Source organism: Thalassophryne amazonica, chromosome 10 (genome assembly GCF_902500255.1).
Source record: "Thalassophryne amazonica chromosome 10, fThaAma1.1, whole genome shotgun sequence".
In the NCBI taxonomy this organism is placed as follows: Eukaryota; Metazoa; Chordata; class Actinopteri; order Batrachoidiformes; family Batrachoididae; genus Thalassophryne; species Thalassophryne amazonica.
Window position 1 is genome coordinate 5,570,280 of NC_047112.1, and position 21,558 is coordinate 5,591,837.

At 40.5% G+C, this 21,558-nt stretch overlaps 1 protein-coding gene across 2 annotated transcripts in view; it reads right to left on the bottom strand.

Moving 5' to 3' along the window:
* The window catches only part of pde4dip (phosphodiesterase 4D interacting protein), a 199,489-nt gene that overhangs the window by 93,442 nt on the left and 84,489 nt on the right, over positions 1–21,558 (bottom strand). The window contains exons 8-13 of one of the 2 annotated variants that reach the window (XM_034179347.1): positions 21,120–21,234; positions 5,549–5,686; positions 5,245–5,364; positions 4,602–4,679; positions 2,346–2,555; positions 2,092–2,250 (exon numbers count right to left, since the gene is read on the bottom strand). In XM_034179347.1, coding sequence (XP_034035238.1) covers positions 2,092–2,250; positions 2,346–2,555; positions 4,602–4,679; positions 5,245–5,364; positions 5,549–5,686; positions 21,120–21,234 — 820 coding nt within the window. Of the gene's footprint in view, positions 1–2,091; positions 2,251–2,345; positions 2,556–4,601; positions 4,680–5,244; positions 5,365–5,548; positions 5,687–9,685; positions 10,997–21,119; positions 21,235–21,558 lie in introns of those variants that run through there. The other variant, XM_034179346.1, reaches the window with a different exon arrangement.

Genomic DNA, 21,558 nt, shown 5'->3' on the forward strand with positions numbered 1-21,558 from the left:
GTCCAGATGACATTCCAATGGAGGCATGGAAATGTCTAGGAGAGATGGCAGTAGAGTTTCTAACCAGATTGTTTAATAAAATCTTGAAAAGTGAGAGGATGCCTGAGGAGTGGAGACGAAGTGTGCTGGTTCCTATTTTCAAGAACAAGGGTGATGTGCAGAGCTGCAGTAACTACAGAGGCATAAAGCTGATCAGCCACAGCATGAAGTTATGGGAAAGAGTAGTAGAAGCTAGGCTTAGAAAACAGGTGAAGATCTGTGAGCAGCAATATGGTTTCATGCCGAGAAAGAGCACTACAGATGCAATGTTTGCTCTGAGAATACTGTTGGAAAAGTACAGAGAAGGACAGAAAGAGTTACATTGTGTGTTTGTGGACTTAGAAAAAGCCTGGAGTGGCAGAGAAGTATGTTAGGGTAGTGCAGGACATGTACAAAAATAGTGTGACAGCGGTGAGATGCGCAGTCGGAATGACAGACTCATTCAAGGTGGAGGTGGGATTACACCAAGGATCAGCTCTGAGTCCTTTCTTGTTTGCAGTGGTGATGGACAGGTTGACAGATGAGATCAGACAGGAGTCCCCATGGACTATGATGTTTGCAGATGACATTGTGATCTGTAGTGAGAGTAGAGAGCAAGTTGAGTCTAGTCTGGAGAAGTGGAGATATGCTTTGGAGAGAAGGGGAACGAAAGTCAGTAGAAGCAAGACTGAGTACATGTGTGTGAATGAGAGGGAGCCCAGTGGAATAGTGCAGTTACAAGGAGTAGAAGTGGTGAAAGTAGATGAGTTTAAATATTTGGGGTCAACTGTTCAAAGTAATGGAGAGTGTGGTAGAGAGGTGAAGAAGAGAGTGCAGGCAGGGTGGAGTGGGTGGAGAAAGGTGGCAGGAGTGATTTGTGACCGAAGAATATCAGCAAGAGTGAAGGAGAAAGTTTACAAAACAGTAGTGAGACCAGCTATGTTGTATGGTTTAGAGACAGTGGCACTAACAAAAAGACAGGAGACAGAGCTGGAGGTGGCAGAGCTGAAGATGTTGAGATTCTCTTTGGGAGTGACAAGAATGGACAAGATTAGGAATGAACATATCAGAGGGTCAGCTCAGGTGGGACGGTTTGGAGACAAAGTCAGAGAGGCGAGATTGAGATGGTTTGGACATGTGCAGAGGAGGGACCCAGGGTATATAGGGAGAAGGATGCTGAGGATGGAGCCACCAGGCAGGAGAAGAAGAGGGAGACCAAAGAGGAGGTTCATGGATGTGCTGAGAGAGGACATGCAGGTGGTTGGTGTGACAGAGGAAGATACAGAGGACAGGGTGAGATGGAAACGATTGATCTGCTGTGGCGACCCCTAACGGGAACAGCCGAAAGACAAAGAAGAAGAAGTGTCAAGTCAGCTGGATTTGTGGAGTTTTTGAAAATGTTTCTCTCTTCAGAAAAGCTTTGATGATGAACATCTTCAAGGAAGTAAACACGTCGAGTTGACCCGAGCCAACCTGCTTGGGTTCGATGACCTGGACGACTGAGAATCTCCGCAGTCAACAGGTTTGAATTTTGAGTGAAGTACCAGGAGCTTTGATTTCCTTCAAACTTTATCCTCTTCAGCTTTGATGATGTGTTGACATTTTCATGAAGCATGTGGCTGAAGCTCCTGCAGGAGGAGCAACACTGTGAGGAGGCGCGCTCACTAAAACAAACGGACTTTGACGCTGAATCGGTCGTGTGTCTGTGAGCTCCTCTTCAGGTCGGTGGCTTCATTCAGTCTGTGTACTCCTGGTGGTTGGCCTGAGGGAGCTCAGATCCTTCTGCAGTCTGGGCGTCTCTGCAGCTTTATCATGTGACCAGAGGGCGGCGCCCTTGTCCTCTGTTGCAGACATTGTGTCACTTCATGTCTCTGGATCACCAGCAGTGTGCAAAGGAAGCGGAACTGTTTCTGCTGAACTGCTTCACTTCACGGCACAAACACGTTGGTCTGTGGTGGTTTGTGTGTGTGTGTTTGTGTGTGTGTGTGTGGGTGTGTGTGTGTGTGTGCACAGTGTGCACGGTCACATGCTGTGAGAGACGCTGGATGTCATGATGATGTGTTCTGGACGAACCTGCAGCAGCCGCTCCTTTGTCTGCAGTGAGGTCCTCAGCTCTCTGGCCGTCCTCTCGCTGTCCTCCTTCTCCGCCTGGCTGACTCGGTCCCTCTCGCTCAGCTGCTCCTCTCTCTCCTGCAGGGCCGAGCGAGCTTCCTGCAGCGCTGACTGCAGCTCCTGAATGCCACACGTGACACGAGGCAGCCGGCATCAAAACCCAAAACCTCAGACATGAGATATTTTTGTCAAACTTGGTATCCTTCTGTTCTCACTTGGTTGTGTCTCTCCGTCTCTCGTCTGTGCTGCAGCGCCCCCTGCAGATCTGTTTCCAGTCGCTGCACGGCCCTGCTCTGGTCCTCCTGAGTCCGGGCCGCCTGCCGCTGAGCCCGCTGGTTGGCCTGCAGCTCCAGCTGGGCCTGGAAGAGAGAAGCCTGCAGAGCCAGAACCTCACCCTGACCTCGGACGCCCTCTGACCCCGAAACCTGCCGGGGAGGACGAGTGGGGAAGAAGGAGGAGGAAGAAGAGAGGAGATGATGAGGTGAGAAAAAGGGGAGAGAGATTTGTAAAGAGAAGAGGAAAAGAAAAATGTCATTTGGTTCTGGAACTTAAGCAGTCAGACTGCAGCTTTTCAGAACCCAGCACCAAATCTAAAGGTGTTTACCAATCCAAAACTCCAGAATCCAGTCACTCAGACCTGTAGAGCTCCGACCCAAACTTACTCAGATGGCCACTCGAGGCTACATCCAAAAGTGAACCAATCCCTATTGAACCACATGTTAAAAATAGTGCTGGATAGGCCATTACGCTGTTTCCAAGGATGTGTAACGGGAAAAATTAAATGATCATTTCTCTACAGTGATTGTGGATGCGCTGGTTCTGATTTAGAAGAGGTGCATCTACAGTTTATTCATCAACCTCTGTCAAAGCCATTTAAAGACGCCAATCATCACTCCCAGGACTGTTGCTGCGGTCAAAAAGAGAATCGTCCGCCTTTCAATGTAGCATTTTGTTTTTTTTTTTCATTCCTCAGAACGTGACATTCCCGTAGGACAGCGTATGAAGGTTCTCTTATGTGGACTGTGGGAGAATTTCTCCCTTAGCTGCATTCTCCTGCTGCAGAACTTAGGAGAACTTTCCTCCTGCTGCAGGAGAACTTTTCAGCATGCTGCGCAGCAAGTGCCGCATGTGCGAGTTTTGTAGGGGAGACTGGGGCCATTTTGCCTCTGAAATTTTTTAATTTATAACTCTCTGAAACACAATTGCCTGCATTTTGATTGGCACATTTTGTAAATTAGTATTAATATGTTGCACAACTAGACAACCAGATAACAGTTCAAAAAAACGGTTTTAATAACACTAACCTAAATCGATATCGGATCGGAACAAATTGAATTGAAATAATTTATTGTGAATCTTAACAATCGGAATCGAATCGATTCTTAAAACATGAATCAATACCCAGCCCTATGTTAAAAAAATCTAATTTTACACCATAAATAAGCATGGTACAAAAACAGTTTTAGTCTCTAGAACTAGTTTCCCTGTTTATGACAAATATAAGCCATAAAGTTATGTATAATTAAGGATGTGGTCTGTTTGAATCACAGTTAGTGTGTGTCAGGTCCAGGAGCCTACGTCATCTTTTCTGAGCATTTTACGACAATGAGTGAAATTTTACCATTTAATTTGCATGTTAGCACTAATTAGCAGATATCAACAGCTTAGCAATTTTAATTAATAATTAATTTAATTTAATTAGCTTATAATGTGCCAAATCACAGCAAAAGTCGTCTCAAGGCACCTTACACGAAACAATACAACATAAAATAAATAATTAAAAATGAATAAAAAAAAGTCAAATGCATAAATAAAAGCAGAAGTAAAAGAATAAAACAGATAAAAAATAAAAACTATTCACAAGAAAGAGACTAAGAATGGGTTTTCAGTCTTGACTTAAAAATGTCCACGGACTGCCTAATTTTGACTATGTTGATGGTGCCACGATTATTACGGCTACATACCAGTCATAACTTTTAATACTCACACCCCAGACATCTGTTCTGAGAGCCGCTGAACAGTCCAACATGCCTTAATCACCTGAACCCAGGTTACCTAGCTTGTTAGCTTTTGCTAGCCTGTTAGCCTTAGCTAGCTTGGTAGTGGTGAAGGAGGGGGGCATGTTCGAGCATCATTCGTCCCACTCAGTCCATGCCATTCCTGCCCACACTCTTCCCCTTTCCCCATGTATGGGTTGGCTGAGAGGCAGGTGGAGTCAGTGATATCCAGTACCGCCCACACGTCTCCAGAAAACATACGCCTGCTGTCACGGAAGGTCTGTTCTATCTATAGATTTTAGCTTCCTTACATCCATCTCCTTCTTTCAGTGCAGATAAAATTATTACATTTTCCAAAGTAACCTATGCATGTCATGTTAATTAAAGTGAGCAGGTGGCACAGCGTTTGTTCACACACCGTTAGCTGCTGTGGACTGGAGCGGCAGCACTGCCATGTCGGCGTGAAGGACAAACCTGAGTGCGGTTGGCGAGCTCTTTGAGAGAACACAGCATCTTATTCTGCTCGTCAATCACCCGGAGCAGCTCCACAACCTGCAGACACACAAACACGTCTCAACCCGCGAGTCCTTACAACAAACTCAAAGGCTTCAATTAACAGGAAGAAATAATCAATGGGAAGGTTTCCAATGACCAGATTTAATCATGCATTAAAGATTTGTGCACCGTGTTTTGTTTTTCCCCATGATGCAGCCAGTCAGCTGGATGTCAATATAGTCAGTCAGTCCATGAGTCAGGCAACATTTCATTTGTGAGCAAGATTACTTCAGTCGTCGTGTCTTCAGTGTCATCACATTTGATGTGTGTGTTAGGCACGGTGATCCCAAGAAGCCTATTGAATAGGAGTCAAAAGGTCAAAGGTCAAAGCCACTGAATTGTGTTTTGTGAATCATTCTGTAACGTTTGCCCAAGGTGCCATGGGTTAGTGTTTTTTATCATTTTAGTTTTGCAAGAAGTCCATCTTAATGGGCAGGATTACTAAGAGCTAATGAATCAGAACTAGAAATTTCAACAATGACATTTTGAGTTGTTCGCACTTGTTACATTCTCAGGACTGCAGTGTTTGAGGTGTTGGCTGAGGTGTGCACTCTGAGTCTACCTCTGCCTCCTTGGATCTGAGGGAGTCGCTGATGTTCTGGACGTTGCTTTCCTGCTGTTGAGCTTCTTCTCGGGCTGAACGTAGCTCCGGCTCCATGTCGGCTAGATGCCGCTGCAGCATCTGCAAACACAAACGACAGGGTTTGAAATGTTTCACACACTCACTGATGTCTCACTGATGTCCCACAAGGTCATGAAGGACGTGCAGAATTCTCTCTTCTCTCTCAGCAGACAGATGAAGTGAATAAAAACCTGGACTGCACACTGCCACCTCTAGGCAAAGTGTGGTATAAAAGCAGCCCTACCTGGTTCCTGGTCTCGCTCTGTCGGATCTTGGCCTGCAGGGAATGGACCTGGTCCTGGGCTTGATGGAGCTCACTCACACACTGACCGGCGGCGGCCTCGTACTGACCCAGACGACCTCGCTGCTCCTCAATCAGCCTCTGCAAAACCAGTGGTGGGCACAGATAACCAAAAAATGAACTTCAGTAACAGATAATCAGATAACTGAAAAGTTATCTTTGATTAGGATAAATCAATAAACCACCCAAAAATGCATCGGAAGTTACAGATAACCGATAAATTCCAGTATTGTCTCTGATACATTTGCAACTACCAACAAATTGAATTTGAGTTTTAATACCATGATCACTTCTGGCAGCATCAAAAGTGACAAAAGACCCAAACAATGAACCCACACTTCTGTCTTTGAACATCTTGCCCCCTGCTGGATGCTTTAGTTTACTACATGACATCCAGCACAGAAACAAGCTGAGAGCAGTCACAAAGCCCAACTCTGTACCCAATCACAACGCTCCAGTCAGGCGGAGGTCTTGGAAAATAAAGCCCTGCTGAGTTATGGTTTGGTGTATAAATAAAATGAATACTGATAGAATAACTTCATTAATGTCAATTCTGTCATTTGTACAAAGTTAAAATATAACATATCTTTTAATGTTGAATAATGCACTAATTCTGAAGTTTTGTAACAAACAGACAGATCGCAAAGGATTCTGGGTAAAATGTGCCTCTTCTGCTAAACACTGATTGGTTCAATCATTCATTATGTAAACCAACATGTTAATGTGTCGTGTGTTGGTGTTTACAGATAAATGTGCTTTTGTAAAATATTCCATTTTTTTATTTGTAAAAACAGGCATTTTTACAGAGCCCTGGAAGTGTCATCGCAAAATGTTTTGCATGTGGAGAGAATGTACGCTCATTTTATTATATTGTGCGCACATTTTATTAGACTGTGCGCATGTTTTATGATGTTGTGCGCACGTTTTATTATATTGTGCACACGTTTTATTATATTGTAAAATGTGCACTCAATATTGTCTTGACACATAAATGTTGGATATTGGCCCTATTGACGTTTCAAATCCTGCAAAACCTGCAAAAAGAGGTCACGCGCTGCGAGATCTCAGTAACACTGAGAACTGCATTGAGATGCTCTGATCATGCTGTACTTTAACCGCTGCACACGGACAACACCATTAACATCACAACATAAAACTATTTTTATATTGTGCCTAAAACTCTCGTGAATATATTTTCTGGGTTTGTAGACGTTGTTGTTGTGTTTGTTTTATGCAAACATGTGAGAATCATAGTCTGTCTCTTCGTTATTTTCAATGGGAGCTGCTGTGAGCTACAATTGCTTCCTGATCATGTCGTTCTGGGGGAAGTGAAGTTTGCTCTTTAACGTCTAGATTATTGTTCTTTACAACACTGTTTGTCCTCTTTGTTCCAGACTAATATATATGTCTGAAATTCGGTTTGCGTTTATTAAATTCCACACAGATTAAACGTAACAGACACGGATTATTTGTTATAATTGTTTTAGCAAGTTTTCAGGGTATCATGCAGCAGTCTCTTATTAATGTGACGAAAAGCATAAAAAATACATTTTTGTAGTATAATATTAATTTACAACTGTCATCGTGTTGATTCTCTATGTGTTGACTGCAGCGACTCTCTGGCACGCAAGGGATTATGGGATATGTCAATAGGGCGAATGAACACTACTGGCCAGTAGATGGCAGTAGAGACCTTGAAAACTTGCCAAAACAAAATTCCAGATAATCTGTGTCTGCTACATTTGAGTGTATTTAATAAACGCAGACACAATAACAATGTCTATAAACCCAGAGAATATATTCACAAGAGTGTTAGGCACTAGAGTTTAATGCTGTTGTCCGTAGAGCCTGATCAGAGTGTTTCAAATGCATTTCTCATGTCGTGAACGTACTGAGATTACCCTATCCTACCCATAATGCACTGCTGGGCACAGCATATATCCACACTAAACCTTAAAAATTAGCGCATTACTTTAAAACTAAAACATATATCTGATATTTTCACTTTATAAAACTTCAGATATGACATTAATTTAAATAACTTGTCCGAAATTAGTTTGGTTAAAAGTTCAACCATAAGTTAAAAAATGTATGCCTCTGGACGACTTGGGTGATATTGTCTGTGTATCAGTATGGTGTTAAAAGAAATTAGGTTTTTTTTTTGTGGCACCAGTTCTCCTTTGCCTGCAGAGGATCGAGCGCTTCTTCCTGAAGCAGCTCTTCTCTGTTTTGCAGAGAGTAGAACTACACATCAGCTACGAAACATTTAACAGGTAGGTGCTCAACTGATTTTAAGTTTTATAAATATTTGTAGCTGTTCAGCTTTATTTATCACGTTATCGGTCTAAAAATGATTGGACAAAAATTTATCGCAAGATTATTAGTCCGATAATGGTTTTTAAAGTTATCTAAAAAGATAATCCGATAATGAAAACATGATCTTTGATAATTATCGGTTATTGGATTATCGGAACTGTGCCCACCACTGTGCAAAACACAGCGGCGAGCGCACACTGAAAACGAGTCACCAAAACTCAGTTTCCTGGACAGAAGTTCTGGTATTTGTTTTTTTTTTTTTTATGTGTCTGGGAAAAGTTGAGGAAAATTTGGGTTCTTCTTAAAATGGTCAAAACTGGACTTATTCCAGATTTTGTAATGAGTTTATGAGTGTTTGTTGGGTGTCACACGTCCTTCAGTGAGAGCGCGGTGAAGTCAGCGACTTCCTCAGGAAGCTGTTCTGCACTTCCTCTTTTCAGTTTTTACAGAATCTCTGAAGACATGTGGATCTCAAAGTCCTGGATCACTTAAATCTTCTGCTGAGGAAGAATGAAAACCTGCAGACTGTTGGACCAATGTGCTGCAGGGCGACCTGTTCCTGTGGTCCACTTAAGACACATGCTGCTGAGGGGGGCGGAGTCTGGCCATGTAAAATGGATGGATGGCCTGCACTGAGTCCATCTGTCCTCAAGTGTCTCAAAATGGAGACAGAATCACGTCATTGTAACAGACCCAGAACATGTATGACCTCTGGTTGGGATCGTGGACGAGGAGGGCGGCGTGTGGCTGATTTTGCCACCGTAAAGTGTCTGAACAGCGCAAAACAAACGGATGGACTGAACAGAGTTCAAGTGTCCTCATTCCTGAGTCTGAGGGGATGTGATGTGTTCTGTCTCTGTCTGTGCTCACTGACACATTCACACTATTCATTAACATAACAAAGAGCACATCAGAGCTTCCAGAGGCTGTTTCCATAGCAACAAAGTGTTGCTAGGCTACAGTTAAGAAAAGAGACTTTGCTCCCTGAGAGGAGACATGGAGACAGTGGGAGTCCAGCGCCGTCTCAACTGAAGAAGAAGAAAAAGAAGAGCAAGATGGACCTGAGTCAGTCTGCATCGTGGAAGCAGAATCAGAAGGTCAAAGTACTTTAACACAGAAGCACCAAAAGGCCCCCGACAACCAATAATCCTCACTGTGACTTGTCTTAAATGCAATACAGGGGAACAAAAATGATTTTGTGTTTGAGTACATCAAATATTTCTGCCCTCTATAAAATTTTATGCTTAAAAAATAATAATTCCACTCATTCTTGATGTACGGTGGCCCTGAAGGTCAATGCACTACAACATTTCAGAATACACAGTAACATTTACAAAAACAATAACATTTTATCAAACCATGGCATTTACGAAAACACAACATATTATGTTTTCATAAATGTCATGTTGTCATGAATGTTGCATTTCCAAAAATGTGTTTTTTCATCAAATGTTGTTTTCTGAAATGCTGTTTTCATAAATGTTTTTTGTAAAGTTGCATTTTCATAAATGTCATGTTGTCTGAATTGTTTTCATGCCAATATTGAGATATTTAAGGTTGATATTTTTGTTTTGTGTTCTTTTGTTGTATTTAGTGTCAAACCTGATCCGGACGGACATGAATGACGTTAAACATTAATGACACATTTGACCAAAATCACTGCATCAATTTACGAGCAAATTTAAAAACCAACTTTCGATTTTTTTCAGAGCAGAACGAGGACAAACATCATCATGTCCACTAAGTTACATGTGGACAGGCTACCTGCTGAAAGCGAAAGGGTCCACACTGAACATAATCATCCAACCAATGCTCCTCCATCTCTGCCAGCTCAGCCTGCAGTGCCCCCTGAGGACAGGAGGTCATCAACATGGGGACGGGCAGTTGGGTGTCCAGCTCACAGTCCACTGTCCCCCCACAGGGTGAGCTCCGTGAGACGGTGAGAGGCAACGACAGCTCCGCCTCCAGCTTAGATTTGACCAGAACTGGAAGTTTGCTGCCCTTGCAGGCTTTGACGGGTTGGTACTCCCAGCCCGCCAGGAGGCCCAGCAGCTTGAGTCCAGAGAAGGACGTCTCGCTGAGGTGTTTGTCCCACAGACCTTCTTCCTCTCTTTGCCCAGGAGCTTTGTCCTCTGCTGTCTCTTTGTGGTTAACAGGAATGAAACCCACATCCACTGCCGTGCCCAACGATTCCACAGATGAAGCAGAACTGGGACTAGACCTGTTCAACGAGGACTCAAAGGAAACCGCCACTGCCTCGGAGTGTCCAGAGGTTCTGGCGGTGTCCTCCACCAGAAGAGCATCAGAAGAGTAGCTGGTGGGCGGTCCACAGGACGTGCTCCTACGGCTGACCCTGCGAGGAACCTTACATACCGCCTCGTAGTCCGAATCCACTACACGGAGCACCGCGCAGCCCCGGCAGCGCCTGGGCCTCTGTCCAGACAAGGAGTCCGATCCTGAGCAGGGGTGGAGGTGCTGATCCAGGGAAGCATCCTTCTCAGCCCAGGATTCATACACAGAGTAAGCAAGGTCATCCTGGATCATGTCTGAGTACCTCACGTACTGCAGGGTTGGGAAATCCATCACAGGCAGGTCTTCAGAACCCAACTCTGGCCCGGGTCCAACACCAGAACCTGCCGGAGCTCCACTCCCATCCTTGGCGTTGTTCTTGCGGTACAGGGTGCTGATGCACTGTCTCAGCTGGTCTTTCTCCAGCAGCAGCCGGTGGAGACAGTCCAGAGACAGCGCCTCCACGCGGGCGATCACCGTGTCAAAGCGGTACATCCGGTCCAGCATGAAGGTGCACTTGGAGCAGGCAAACTCGCTTCGCCCGTCCCGGGTCACCTCCTGACCCAAAGCGTAGGACAGCAGCACCTGGCGGTTCAACTTTGCCGACGGGTGGAAAAGCCATCGCCGCTGGTTCCCGCAGAGCTCGCGGGCACAGATCCGGCAGGCGTCCTTCATCCTCACTGCATCCAGCATCAGTAAGGGCGGGGCTTAAAAACAACAACACTTAAAAAACGCTTTCAGCGGTTTTTAAAGATAATGTGCACTGATGAAAGTGAAATTAAATGGATTTATAAACAGTTTTAAACCTTCAAAATAAATTAAAACAAGTTCAAAATCTGAGTTTAAAACAGTTTCAAACAACAAACTGAACAGCAATTTTAAAACGGGTTTGTTACATTTTATAAACTAAACAATCCGGAGTAAACATAAGATTTTTTAATAATGAGAATAAACCGTCATCATCAGCATGTTTAGTAAAAATGTTAATTTAATGTTTTTTCCCAAATAATCAGGAACATGTTGTTCCCAAACCTCATGTGGCGCGAAAAACACATGAACAAGATCACCAGAATGATTTTAAAATTTATTCACGCCAAGATTTGACTTTATTTACTTCTTGTAATGTAAAATTAAGTGATTTTCTCCATCACACGTTATTCATGCAATTATATTTTACACAATTATTCTCTGAGGCTACAAAGTATTTTGGCACATTATAACTAAATAATAACAATAAAAAGAAAACTCAGTGTTTCAAACAGCTGAGGTGTGGAAAGTAATTTTATGTTACAATTTTTTTTTTATTATTACTACTTTTTATTTTTTCCTATCCTCTGATACTACTGCACTCTGAAAACTCCAATAAAAACACTGTTAAAATGTAAACCTATAAAATGGGTCTTGATTTTAAAGTGATATTAACTTCAAGATGAAAGGAAAAATGTTATTTTACTTTAATTTTCTTTTTTCCCTTTTATTTATTTTTCTTCTTTTACTTATTTATGTTTAATTTTTTTTTATTGTGTTTTAATCTTATTTCATTTTATTCTGCTTTTAAATGTCTGTGAAGCGCCTTGAGGCGATTAGTTGTGATTTGGCGCTATATAAATTAATAAATTATTATTATTACTTTGTCCTGTTTGAAAATTCCTGTAATTAATTTTTTTAAGGTTATGACTTTTTCAGAAATTAATATATTTAAGATGTGTTAAGATTTACACATTCATAGATTAAACTGTACATGTGAGCAATAGATTAACTGATGAAAATGACTAAATGTTTCACTGGTTCTGACCTCAAGATTAATTATTGCTATTAATTGACATTTTTAATCCAGTTCAAACCAAATGAGTTAAAATCCGTTTTGACGGTGGAAACAGTGAACTCGGATCAGAATGTTCCATCAGCATCCCAGATTGTTCCCAGTTTTTTTCCCATCACACCCGCTGTGACGTCACGCTTCTCGTTCGGGGTCTTTTTTCTTCCTCGGCGCGTGCACGTGGACGGTGTATTCGCGCGTGCGCGACTTTAGATTTTTTTTTTTTCTTGCTGAATCATTCAGGGAAAGTTTGTGTGTCGATGACGTTCAAAAAAAAAAAGAAATTCAGCGGGTTTGTAATCCTTTAAAACAAACGAATCCGAAGCCAAGTCCGCGTCCATGTTTAGTCCAAATGTAGTCCAGGTTTAGTCCGGGTTTAATCCTGATCACGTGTGGATGATGTGGACGCAGAGTCGGTGCTCTCGATGTGGGGACGATGATGACAGCAGCTTCCATAACGCAAAGATCATCTACGAACAACAGATGACTCACTCTGACTCACATTCACTCATTCACTCACTCAAATTTCAGAATAAAACTCGCGTTTACAAAAATAAAGTCAATTTTATGAGGAAAACGTATTTAGAAAAAAAGCAATATATTTGAAAAAAACAGCTATTTCAAAATGAAACCGATGATTGCTATTTTGAAAAGTTCATAAAACTACACTGTTTTGAGAATAAAGTTGTAATATTATGATATAAAACTGTTTTGAGAATCATGTGGAAAATAATAATTAGAAAACACTTGAAGAGTTCAACAGTTAATGAAAGTACTTCTACCACATGCCAAAAAATAAAATTAAATAAAATCTAAAAAAGAAAACCTGCTCATAGTTTCACATAACAGATCCTAAATACTAAATACCAGAGGTTTTAAAAAATATTAACAAGAAAATAAATAATACACTGTATAATCCAGCATGATGCTCAATAATTATTAAAACAGACAACACAGCAACATTAGAGAGAATGTTCTTTCATAAAATTATAACATTTCATAACAGCACATTATTTGTGTATTTGTTCTTTTAAGTGACATAATTTATTTATATCGCATCACATGCTGTTAATCACTGCTGTGGCTTTAAAAGATAAAATAAATCAGCCCTAGAAAGATGACCTATGACCACTGAACTATACACTAGTGTGTAGTGTATAGTTCAGTGCCTATGACATGATGTCAATCACTGCTCTGACTCTGACCCACGTGGCGCCTCAGTTTTGCTTCTGAAAACCACTGAAGCAGTGAGACCTCTGCACTTCCTGGACTGAACCATCTCATTACAAACAGGGGTGTGGAGGAGCTCACTGCAGCCCATCAAAATTCATTCTGTTAAATTTTTTAAAGGCTTTTTGTCATTTTGCCTTTCTTTAAAAGCATTTTATAATAAAGATATTAAAATTAAATTCACATTTAAAATGCAACAATACCAGATTAAACACGTGTAGAATTTCTATTTTTCAAATTAAAAATAAACCTATTTTATTCCTATTTTATTATGTGTTCACTTTTGGAATGTAAATAAATGGGAAGAAAAAACAAACAAAGAACTGAAATAATGAAATCCTTCACTGTTTTATACAAAAGTAAAATGATAAATGAACACACACACACACACACACACACACACACACACACACACACACACACACACACACACACACACACACACACACACACACACACACACGGGTCTACACACTGGGACCATCTGTAGGGTTAACTTGCTCAAGGGCACCTTGGTTATTTTTTCTGTCTGAGCAGAGAACTGAACTGAGGATCCCATCTGTCACCATCACACATCTTTAATTTCCAGGGCACTGCCACCATCATTGTCATGGCAGCACAGTGGATTAGTGATTATCACTGTTGCCTCACAGCAAAAAGGTCATGGGTTTGATTCCCACCTGTGGCCTTTCTGTGTGGAGTTTGCATGTTCTCCCCGTGTTTGTGGGTTTTCTCCCACATTTAAAGACATGCAGGTTAGGTGAATGGGAAACTAACTGTCCAGCTCTCCCTTGCAAAAGAGATCTCGATCTCAATGTGACTAACCCGGTTAAATAAAAAAAAATAAATCATCATCATCTTATTTATTATCTTCTTCTGTGGTCTTCTTCTTCTTCTTCTCATGGTGGTTGGTTCTTGTTTTTGTTGGTCTTCTTCTCATGGTGGTTCTTGTTCTTGTTGGTCTTCTGCTCATGGTGGTTCTTGTTCTTGTTGGTCTTCTGCTCATGGTGGTTCTTGTTCTTGTTGATTTTTGCTCATGGTGGTTCTTGTTGGTCTTCTGCTCATGGTGGTTCTTGTTGGTTTTCTGCTCATATGGTTCTTGTTCTTGTTGGTCTTCTGCTCATGGTGGTTCTTGTTGGTTTTCTGCTCATGGTGGTTCTTGTTCTTGTTGCTCTTCTGCTCATGGTGGTTCTTGTTCTTGTTGGTTTTCTGCTCATGGTGGTTATTGTTCTTATTGGTTTTCTGCTCATGGTGGTTATTGTTCTTGTTGGTTTTCTGCTCATGGTGGTTATTGTTCTTGTTAGTCTTCTGCTCATGGTGGTTATTGTTCTTGTTAGTCTTCTGCTCATGGTGGTTCTTGTTCTTGTTGGTTTTCTGCTCATGGTGGTTCTTGTTCTTGTTGGTTTTCTGCTCATGGTGCTTATTGTTCTTGTTGGTCTTCTGCTCATGGTGGTTCTTGTTCTTGTTGGTTTTCTGCTCATGGTGGTTATTGTTCTTGTTGGTCTTCTGCTCATGGTGGTTCTTGTTCTTGTTGGTTTTCTGCTCATGGTGGTTATTGTTCTTGTTGGTCTTCTGCTCATGGTGGTTCTTGTTTTTGTTGGTTTTCTGCTCATGGTGGTTCTTGCTGTTGTTGGTTTTCTGCTCATGGTGGTTATTGTTCTTGTTGGTCTTCTGCTCATGGTGGTTATTGTTCTTGTTGGTTTTCTGCTCATGGTGGTTATTGTTCTTGTTGGTCTTCTGCTCATGGTGGTTCTTGTTCTTGTTGGTGTTCTGCTCATGGTGGTTCTTGTTTTTGTTGGTTTTCTGCTCATGGTGGTTCTTGTTCTTGTTGGTTTTCTGCTCATGGTGGTTCTTGTTCTTGTTGGTTTTCTGCTCATGGTGGTTCTTGTTCTTGTTGGTCTTCTGCTCATGGTGGTTATTGTTCTTGTTGGTCTTCTGCTCATGGTGGTCATTGTTCTTGTTGGTCTTCTGCTCATGGTGGTTCTTGTTCTTGTTGGTTTTCTGCTCATGGTGGTTCTTGTTCTTGTTGGTTTTCTGCTCATGGTGGTTATTGTTCTTGTTGGTTTTCTGCTCATGGTGGTTCTTGTTCTTGTTGGTCTTCTGCTCATGGTGGTTCTTGTTCTTGTTGGTTTTCTGCTCATGGTGGTTCTTGTTCTTGTTGGTTTTCTGCTCATGGTGGTTCTTGTTCTTGTTGGTCTTCTGCTCATGGTGGTTCTTGTTCTTGTTGGTTTTCTGCTCATGGTGGTTCTTGTTTTTGTTGGTTTTCTGCTCATGGTGGTTCTTGTTCTTGTTGGTTTTCTGCTCATGGTGGTTCTTGTTCTTGTTGGTCTTCTGCTCATGGTGGTTATTGTTCTTGTTGGTCTTCTGCTCATGGTGGTCATTGTTCTTGTTGGTCTTCTGCTCATGGTGGTTCTTGTTCTTGTTGGTTTTCTGCTCATGGTGGTTCTTGTTCTTGTTGGTTTTCTGCTCATGGTGGTTATTGTTCTTGTTGGTTTTCTGCTCATGGTGGTTCTTGTTCTTGTTGGTCTTCTGCTCATGGTGGTTATTGTTCTTGTTGGTCTTCTGCTCATGGTGGTTATTGTTCTTGTTGGTCTTCTGCTCATGGTGGTTATTGTTCTTGTTGGTCTTCTGCTCATGGTGGTTCTTGTTCTTGTTGGTTTTCTGCTCATGGTGGTGCTTGTTTTTGTTGGCTTTCTGCTCATGGTGGTTCTTGTTCTTGTTGGTTTTCTGCTCATGGTGGTCATTGTTCTTGTTGGTCTTCAATTCAATTCAATTTATTTCATTTATATAGCGCCAGTCTGATGCAGTAGGATGGAAATGAAGTTGAAGATACATTCAGTGACTTGTAAATGTTGATGTTTCCATCCTGACGTATGAAAAGGAAACTGTTTCTGTCACATTGATTTTTATGTCTATTTTTTTCACTGCATGAAAAATGTGGTGCTTTTTTCCATTAACTTTGAATATTTGGTTAAATATTCTGACTATACAAATTCCTTTAATTTATTTCTGAACATAATCTAAATACTGGATTTAAAATTCATGGGTGTCAGTGTAGCGGCTGTACTCTCGCCATTGATTTCTATTTACTCACTAATGGAGGATCCGATCCGTCGCTGGCTGGTACCAGGGTGCCACCATCTTGGTTGGCGTCTGACAACCAGACATAAATAGAAATCAATGGACATGATCAATATTTTTAAGAGAGTGTTTCAGGATAAATCTGTATTTTCTGTGCTGTTACATTTATTCAGACTCAGTCCCACGTTTGTTCAGCCACTATTTATCAAAACAAATACAGGAGAGGATCAGACTATTTATATAATAAACTTGAATGAATCTGTTCGTCTCAGTCCAGACAGAAAATAATCAGTTTGTCAAACACACTGTATCTGCCACGACACCAGATACTAGTCTGATCCTTATTTAATTTCATTATGAAGTTAAAGATGGGAAATAATCAGGTGAAAGAGCTTCGAACGCTGGCATCATATTAAAGATATTAATATTAAAGACTGCTGTTCACCCGCCTGCAGAGCCGCGTTTATGGAGCGCTTCTCTGCAAAAATATAAAATAAAATAAATAAAATGAAACAGCCACGCCAGGGTGAAAGTAAGATTATTCAATCATTTCTGGACCAAGTTGAAAGAAATCTGAAAATACTTAACTGATATACTGAGTATATCAGAGAGAAATTAATGTCATTTGTGTATATTCTTATATTAGTAGAATATACAAAGTTAAAGTGACTGTCATGTGACCCACCAAACTGAAAGAAAAAACATTTCCATTCTATGAATTTGCTCTGACAGAATATCTCAGGATGGAAAACCTGAAGTGAAGAAAAAACCCAGAGGCTCATTAAAAAGGGATAAATTGAGATGTATGAAAGTGAGACTTCTAATTGATTCACTAAACGAATGGTGAGATTTTTATCACCACAAAACATTCAGACAATAAAACTGAAGTCACTTTACAGAATACAGATAGACACAAAAATACATCATTTTCTAACCTTTTTTAAGCCGTTTCAGTCATTTCCCCACATCATTAATATTACATATAATACACACTTATGAAAGCTTTATTATTATTCTTTATTATTTATTTAATCTTTATTTAACCAGCTGATACTCCTTTGTCAGCTTGTCGCTGGACTTGAATGCTGCACAAAACAGCATTTTCAGATCACTTTAACCCAAGTTGAAGTCAGAGCATCATCATATTTCTATTTAATCTAATGCATGATGACGTGTAATAACGCTAAGCAAGATGGCGACTGCTGGCAACAGCTCACAGGCTGCATCCGCCATCTAGTGGATTAAATAGGAATCTATGACTCTCACCCATCTGTGTTGTGTTGTGATTTTGACTCCTCCCACTCGCTCCCCTCCTGACATGGACTCACCACATGCACAGCGCCTCCTGCTGGCCTCCGTCACATCAGTAATTCTGACCGGGAGTGTATTTGGGGAATATGTGGTGTTCTGTACAGGCAGAAAGTCTGACGTGTTCTCCAAGTGTTGGACTCCCTCAGATGGGTTCTGGGTCTCTGGGCGTAGCTGAGGGTCATACAATAGCTCATGACTATGTGGGCGTGGCTTCTGTGTTTGGGGTTGCTCGTGTGGTCGTATCTAGGCAAATTTACGCAAGAACCCAGACTGGTTCTTGAGTGGTACAAATGGGTCACCATCACATAGTCATCAGAGAGTGAGAGACGGAACTGGTTGTTATGATCCTCCAGGCAGAGCAGAAGGAACATCATCTGGAAGGTTTTACAGGATGTTTGTCTGAGACACGGCCATAAAAGTAACAACAGACGAGGCACTTTGTTCAGTGACTGGAAGAACTACTAATCCATGGTGCCAAGGAGCAAACGTGATCAGATTCCCACGAGCAAGTGATGCTTTTCTGCAGAAGGCTTTAACAAAGTACAGTTCTGTGATTTTAGACCTTGGGACCACAAAGTCAACATCGTCAGTAAACATAACACACATGCCAAGTTTGGTGACAAGTGGTCCGTTAATACAGAAGGTATATTCCAGTGACCTTGACCTTTGACCTCAAAAATCAATAGATTTCTCAAGGTCACAATGTGTAATTCATATACCAAGTTTGGTAATAATCAGGCCAGTACAAATGTTGCATGATTGATGGACTGACTGAATGATCGATCCAGCAACTGACTCACTGACTGAATGATGTCCAGCCCACTAGCTGTGCTGTGGAATAGCATCAGACTTCAACCTGTTTCCAGGCGAGATTCAGAGTTCTATACTACTATATTCTACTGTATTCTAGGTGAGATTCAGAGTTCTATTCTATTCTATTCTATTCTATTCTATGTGAGATTCAGAGTTCTATTCTATTCTATTGTATTCCAGGCGAGATTCAGAGTTCTATACTACTATATTCTACTGTATTCCAGGTGAGATTCAGAGTTCTATTCTATTCTATTCTATTCTATGTGAGATTCAGAGTTCTATTCTATTCTATTGTATTCCAGGCGAGATTCAGAGTTCTATACTACTATATTCTACTGTATTCCAGGTGAGATTCAGAGTTCTATTCTATTATATTCTATTCTATTCTATTCTATGTGAGATTCAGAGTTCTATTCTATTCTATTGTATTCCAGGCGAGATTCAGAGTTCTATACTACTATATTCTACTGTATTCCAGGTGAGATTCAGAGTTCTATTCTATTCTATTCTATACAATTCTATTCTATTCTATTCTATGTGAGATTCAGAGTTCTATTCTATTCTATTGTATTCCAGGCGAGATTCAGAATTGTATACTACTATATTCTACTGTATTCCAGGTGAGATTCAGAGTTCTATTCTATTCTATTCTATTCTATTCTATTCTATTCTATTCTATGTGAGATTCAGAGTTTTAGTCTATTCTATTCTATTGTATTCCAGGCGAGATTCAGAGTTCTATACTACTATATTCTACTGTATTCCAGGTGAGATTCAGAGTTCTATTCTATTCTATTCTATTCTATTCTATTCTATTCTATGTGAGATTCAGAGTTCTATTCTATTCTTTTCTATTCTATGTGAGATTCAGAGTTCTATTCTATTCTATTCTGTTGTATTCCAGGTGAGATTCAGAGTTCTATACTACTATATTCTACTGTATTCCAGGTGAGATTCAGAGTTCTATTCTATTCTATTCTATTCTATGTGAGATTCAGAGTTCTAGTCTATTCTATTCTATTGTATTCCAGGCGAGATTCAGAGTTCTATACTACTATATTCTACTGTATTCCAGGTGAGATTCAGAGTTCTATTCTATTCTATTCTATTCTATTCTATTCTATTCTATGTGAGATTCAGAGTTCTATTCTATTCTATTCTGTTGTATTCCAGGTGAGATTCAGAGTTCTATACTACTATATTCTACTGTATTCCAGGCAAGATTCAGAGTTCTATTCTATTCTATTCTATTCTATTCTATTCTATTCTATTCTATTCTATTCCAGGCAAGATTCAGAGTTCTATACTACTATATCCTACTGTATTCCAGGTGAGATTCAGAGTTCTGTTCTATTCTATTCTATTCTATTCTATTCTATTCTAGGTGAGATTCAGAGTTCTATTCTATTCTATTCTATTCTATTCTAGGTGAGATTCAGAGTTCTATCCTATTCTATTCTATTCTAGGTCAGATTCTGAGTTCTATTCTATTCTATTCTATTCTATTCTAGGTGAGATTCAGAGTTCTATTCTATTCTATTCTATTCTATTCTATTCTATTCTAGGTGAGATTCAGAGTTCTATTCCATTCTATTCTATTATATTATACTTGTATTCTAGGTGAGATTCAGAGTTCTATTCTATTCTATTCTATTCTATTCTATTCTATTCTATTCTATTCTATTCTATTCCAGGTGAGATTCAGAGCTCTATTCTATTTCTAACAAATGGAATAGTTTTGACTATGTTGAATGCTTGGTCTCTAAAGCAAAGGTCAAATAATGTTGACGTCCATTGAATTCTATGACATATGACATATGTTACCCTGTAACATGATAACTAAGCATGATACATGCTGCAAACTAGTCCTTTTTGAAACCCTATTAACTCAACCAATAATTATTGGTTGAGTTAATAAGGTTAGGGTTAGGGTTAATTTGCATCCCCTTTGAACAAAATTGGAACAACGTTAACTTTTGACCCCTGTACAAACTGAAACACAACTTTGTCACCATTCTTGTTGTTTTTACCCCATAACTCTATAGAATTCAGTCATAGATGGTCCAAACGATACCTTTTTGGAATCTTTACAATTAGACAAATAATGTGGTATAATTTTCAATATGACTGGAGCATTTTTATATTTTGGTTGCCTATTGAAAATTCAAGTGGCCCATTGGTTTTTTTCAAAAGAATAATATCTAAGGTGTACTTTTGCCAAATTTGGTGCTTGTATCACCATTTGAAGGATTCCTCTGTAAATATTCTGTTATTTGCTGCACTAATATATTGCCTGCTGTTTATTGGACTCTGTTATTTTGCTTGCTGTGACCTCAAGCTATTTTTTGGATCCTTCACCTGCCAATCCCCTTGTTCCAACTGGATTTCTGTGTTCTGACCCCTGCACTGCCTTTTTGACAGTATCTCAAGTGTAACAGTGTTGACAGAGTCAATGTTGTCCTTCCTGTCATAAGTATAGAGACCCGTGGTATCTTATGTCTTATATCCTCTATTTTATGATCAACAAAGTTCAAGAAGTCACACAATAAGACCTAACCAGCCAGTGTGCTGCTGAATTCGTTCATCACTCCAGAGTTAAAGCAGCAGAGCGTTATGTTGGTTGACTGAGTGAAGGTTTGGATGGGACAAAAGTACCTCAGCTTCCTCCTCTTTCTTCTGCAGAGAAGACGAAAGGTCATGAACTTTGACCTCAAGCTCTTCAACCTGGCAACCCAGCAAACGGTTCTTCTGTTTCAACTTCTCCATCATGCTGACAGACAGACAGAAGAACAGAAATGGTTAAAGCGGGTTCTGACAGCCGGGTCTGTGCGTCTGCAAATGAGACGAGGTCGGCCAAATGTCGCCGCTGAGAGCAGCGTCGATATCAATGGATACTTTACATCGTTAAAAATACATCAGGAAGACAATCCTCTCGACCGATCAGCTCACAGGAGGAGAATTGGAGCCGGGTTTCTGAGTTGGTGTCTGACTTTGAACATTTTCATTGCTTTATTTATTTATTTGCATTTTATGCTTTTTGTGCTGAAAACTGCACAAAGTCAAATAACCGATAATACAAAGCAACACATTTACA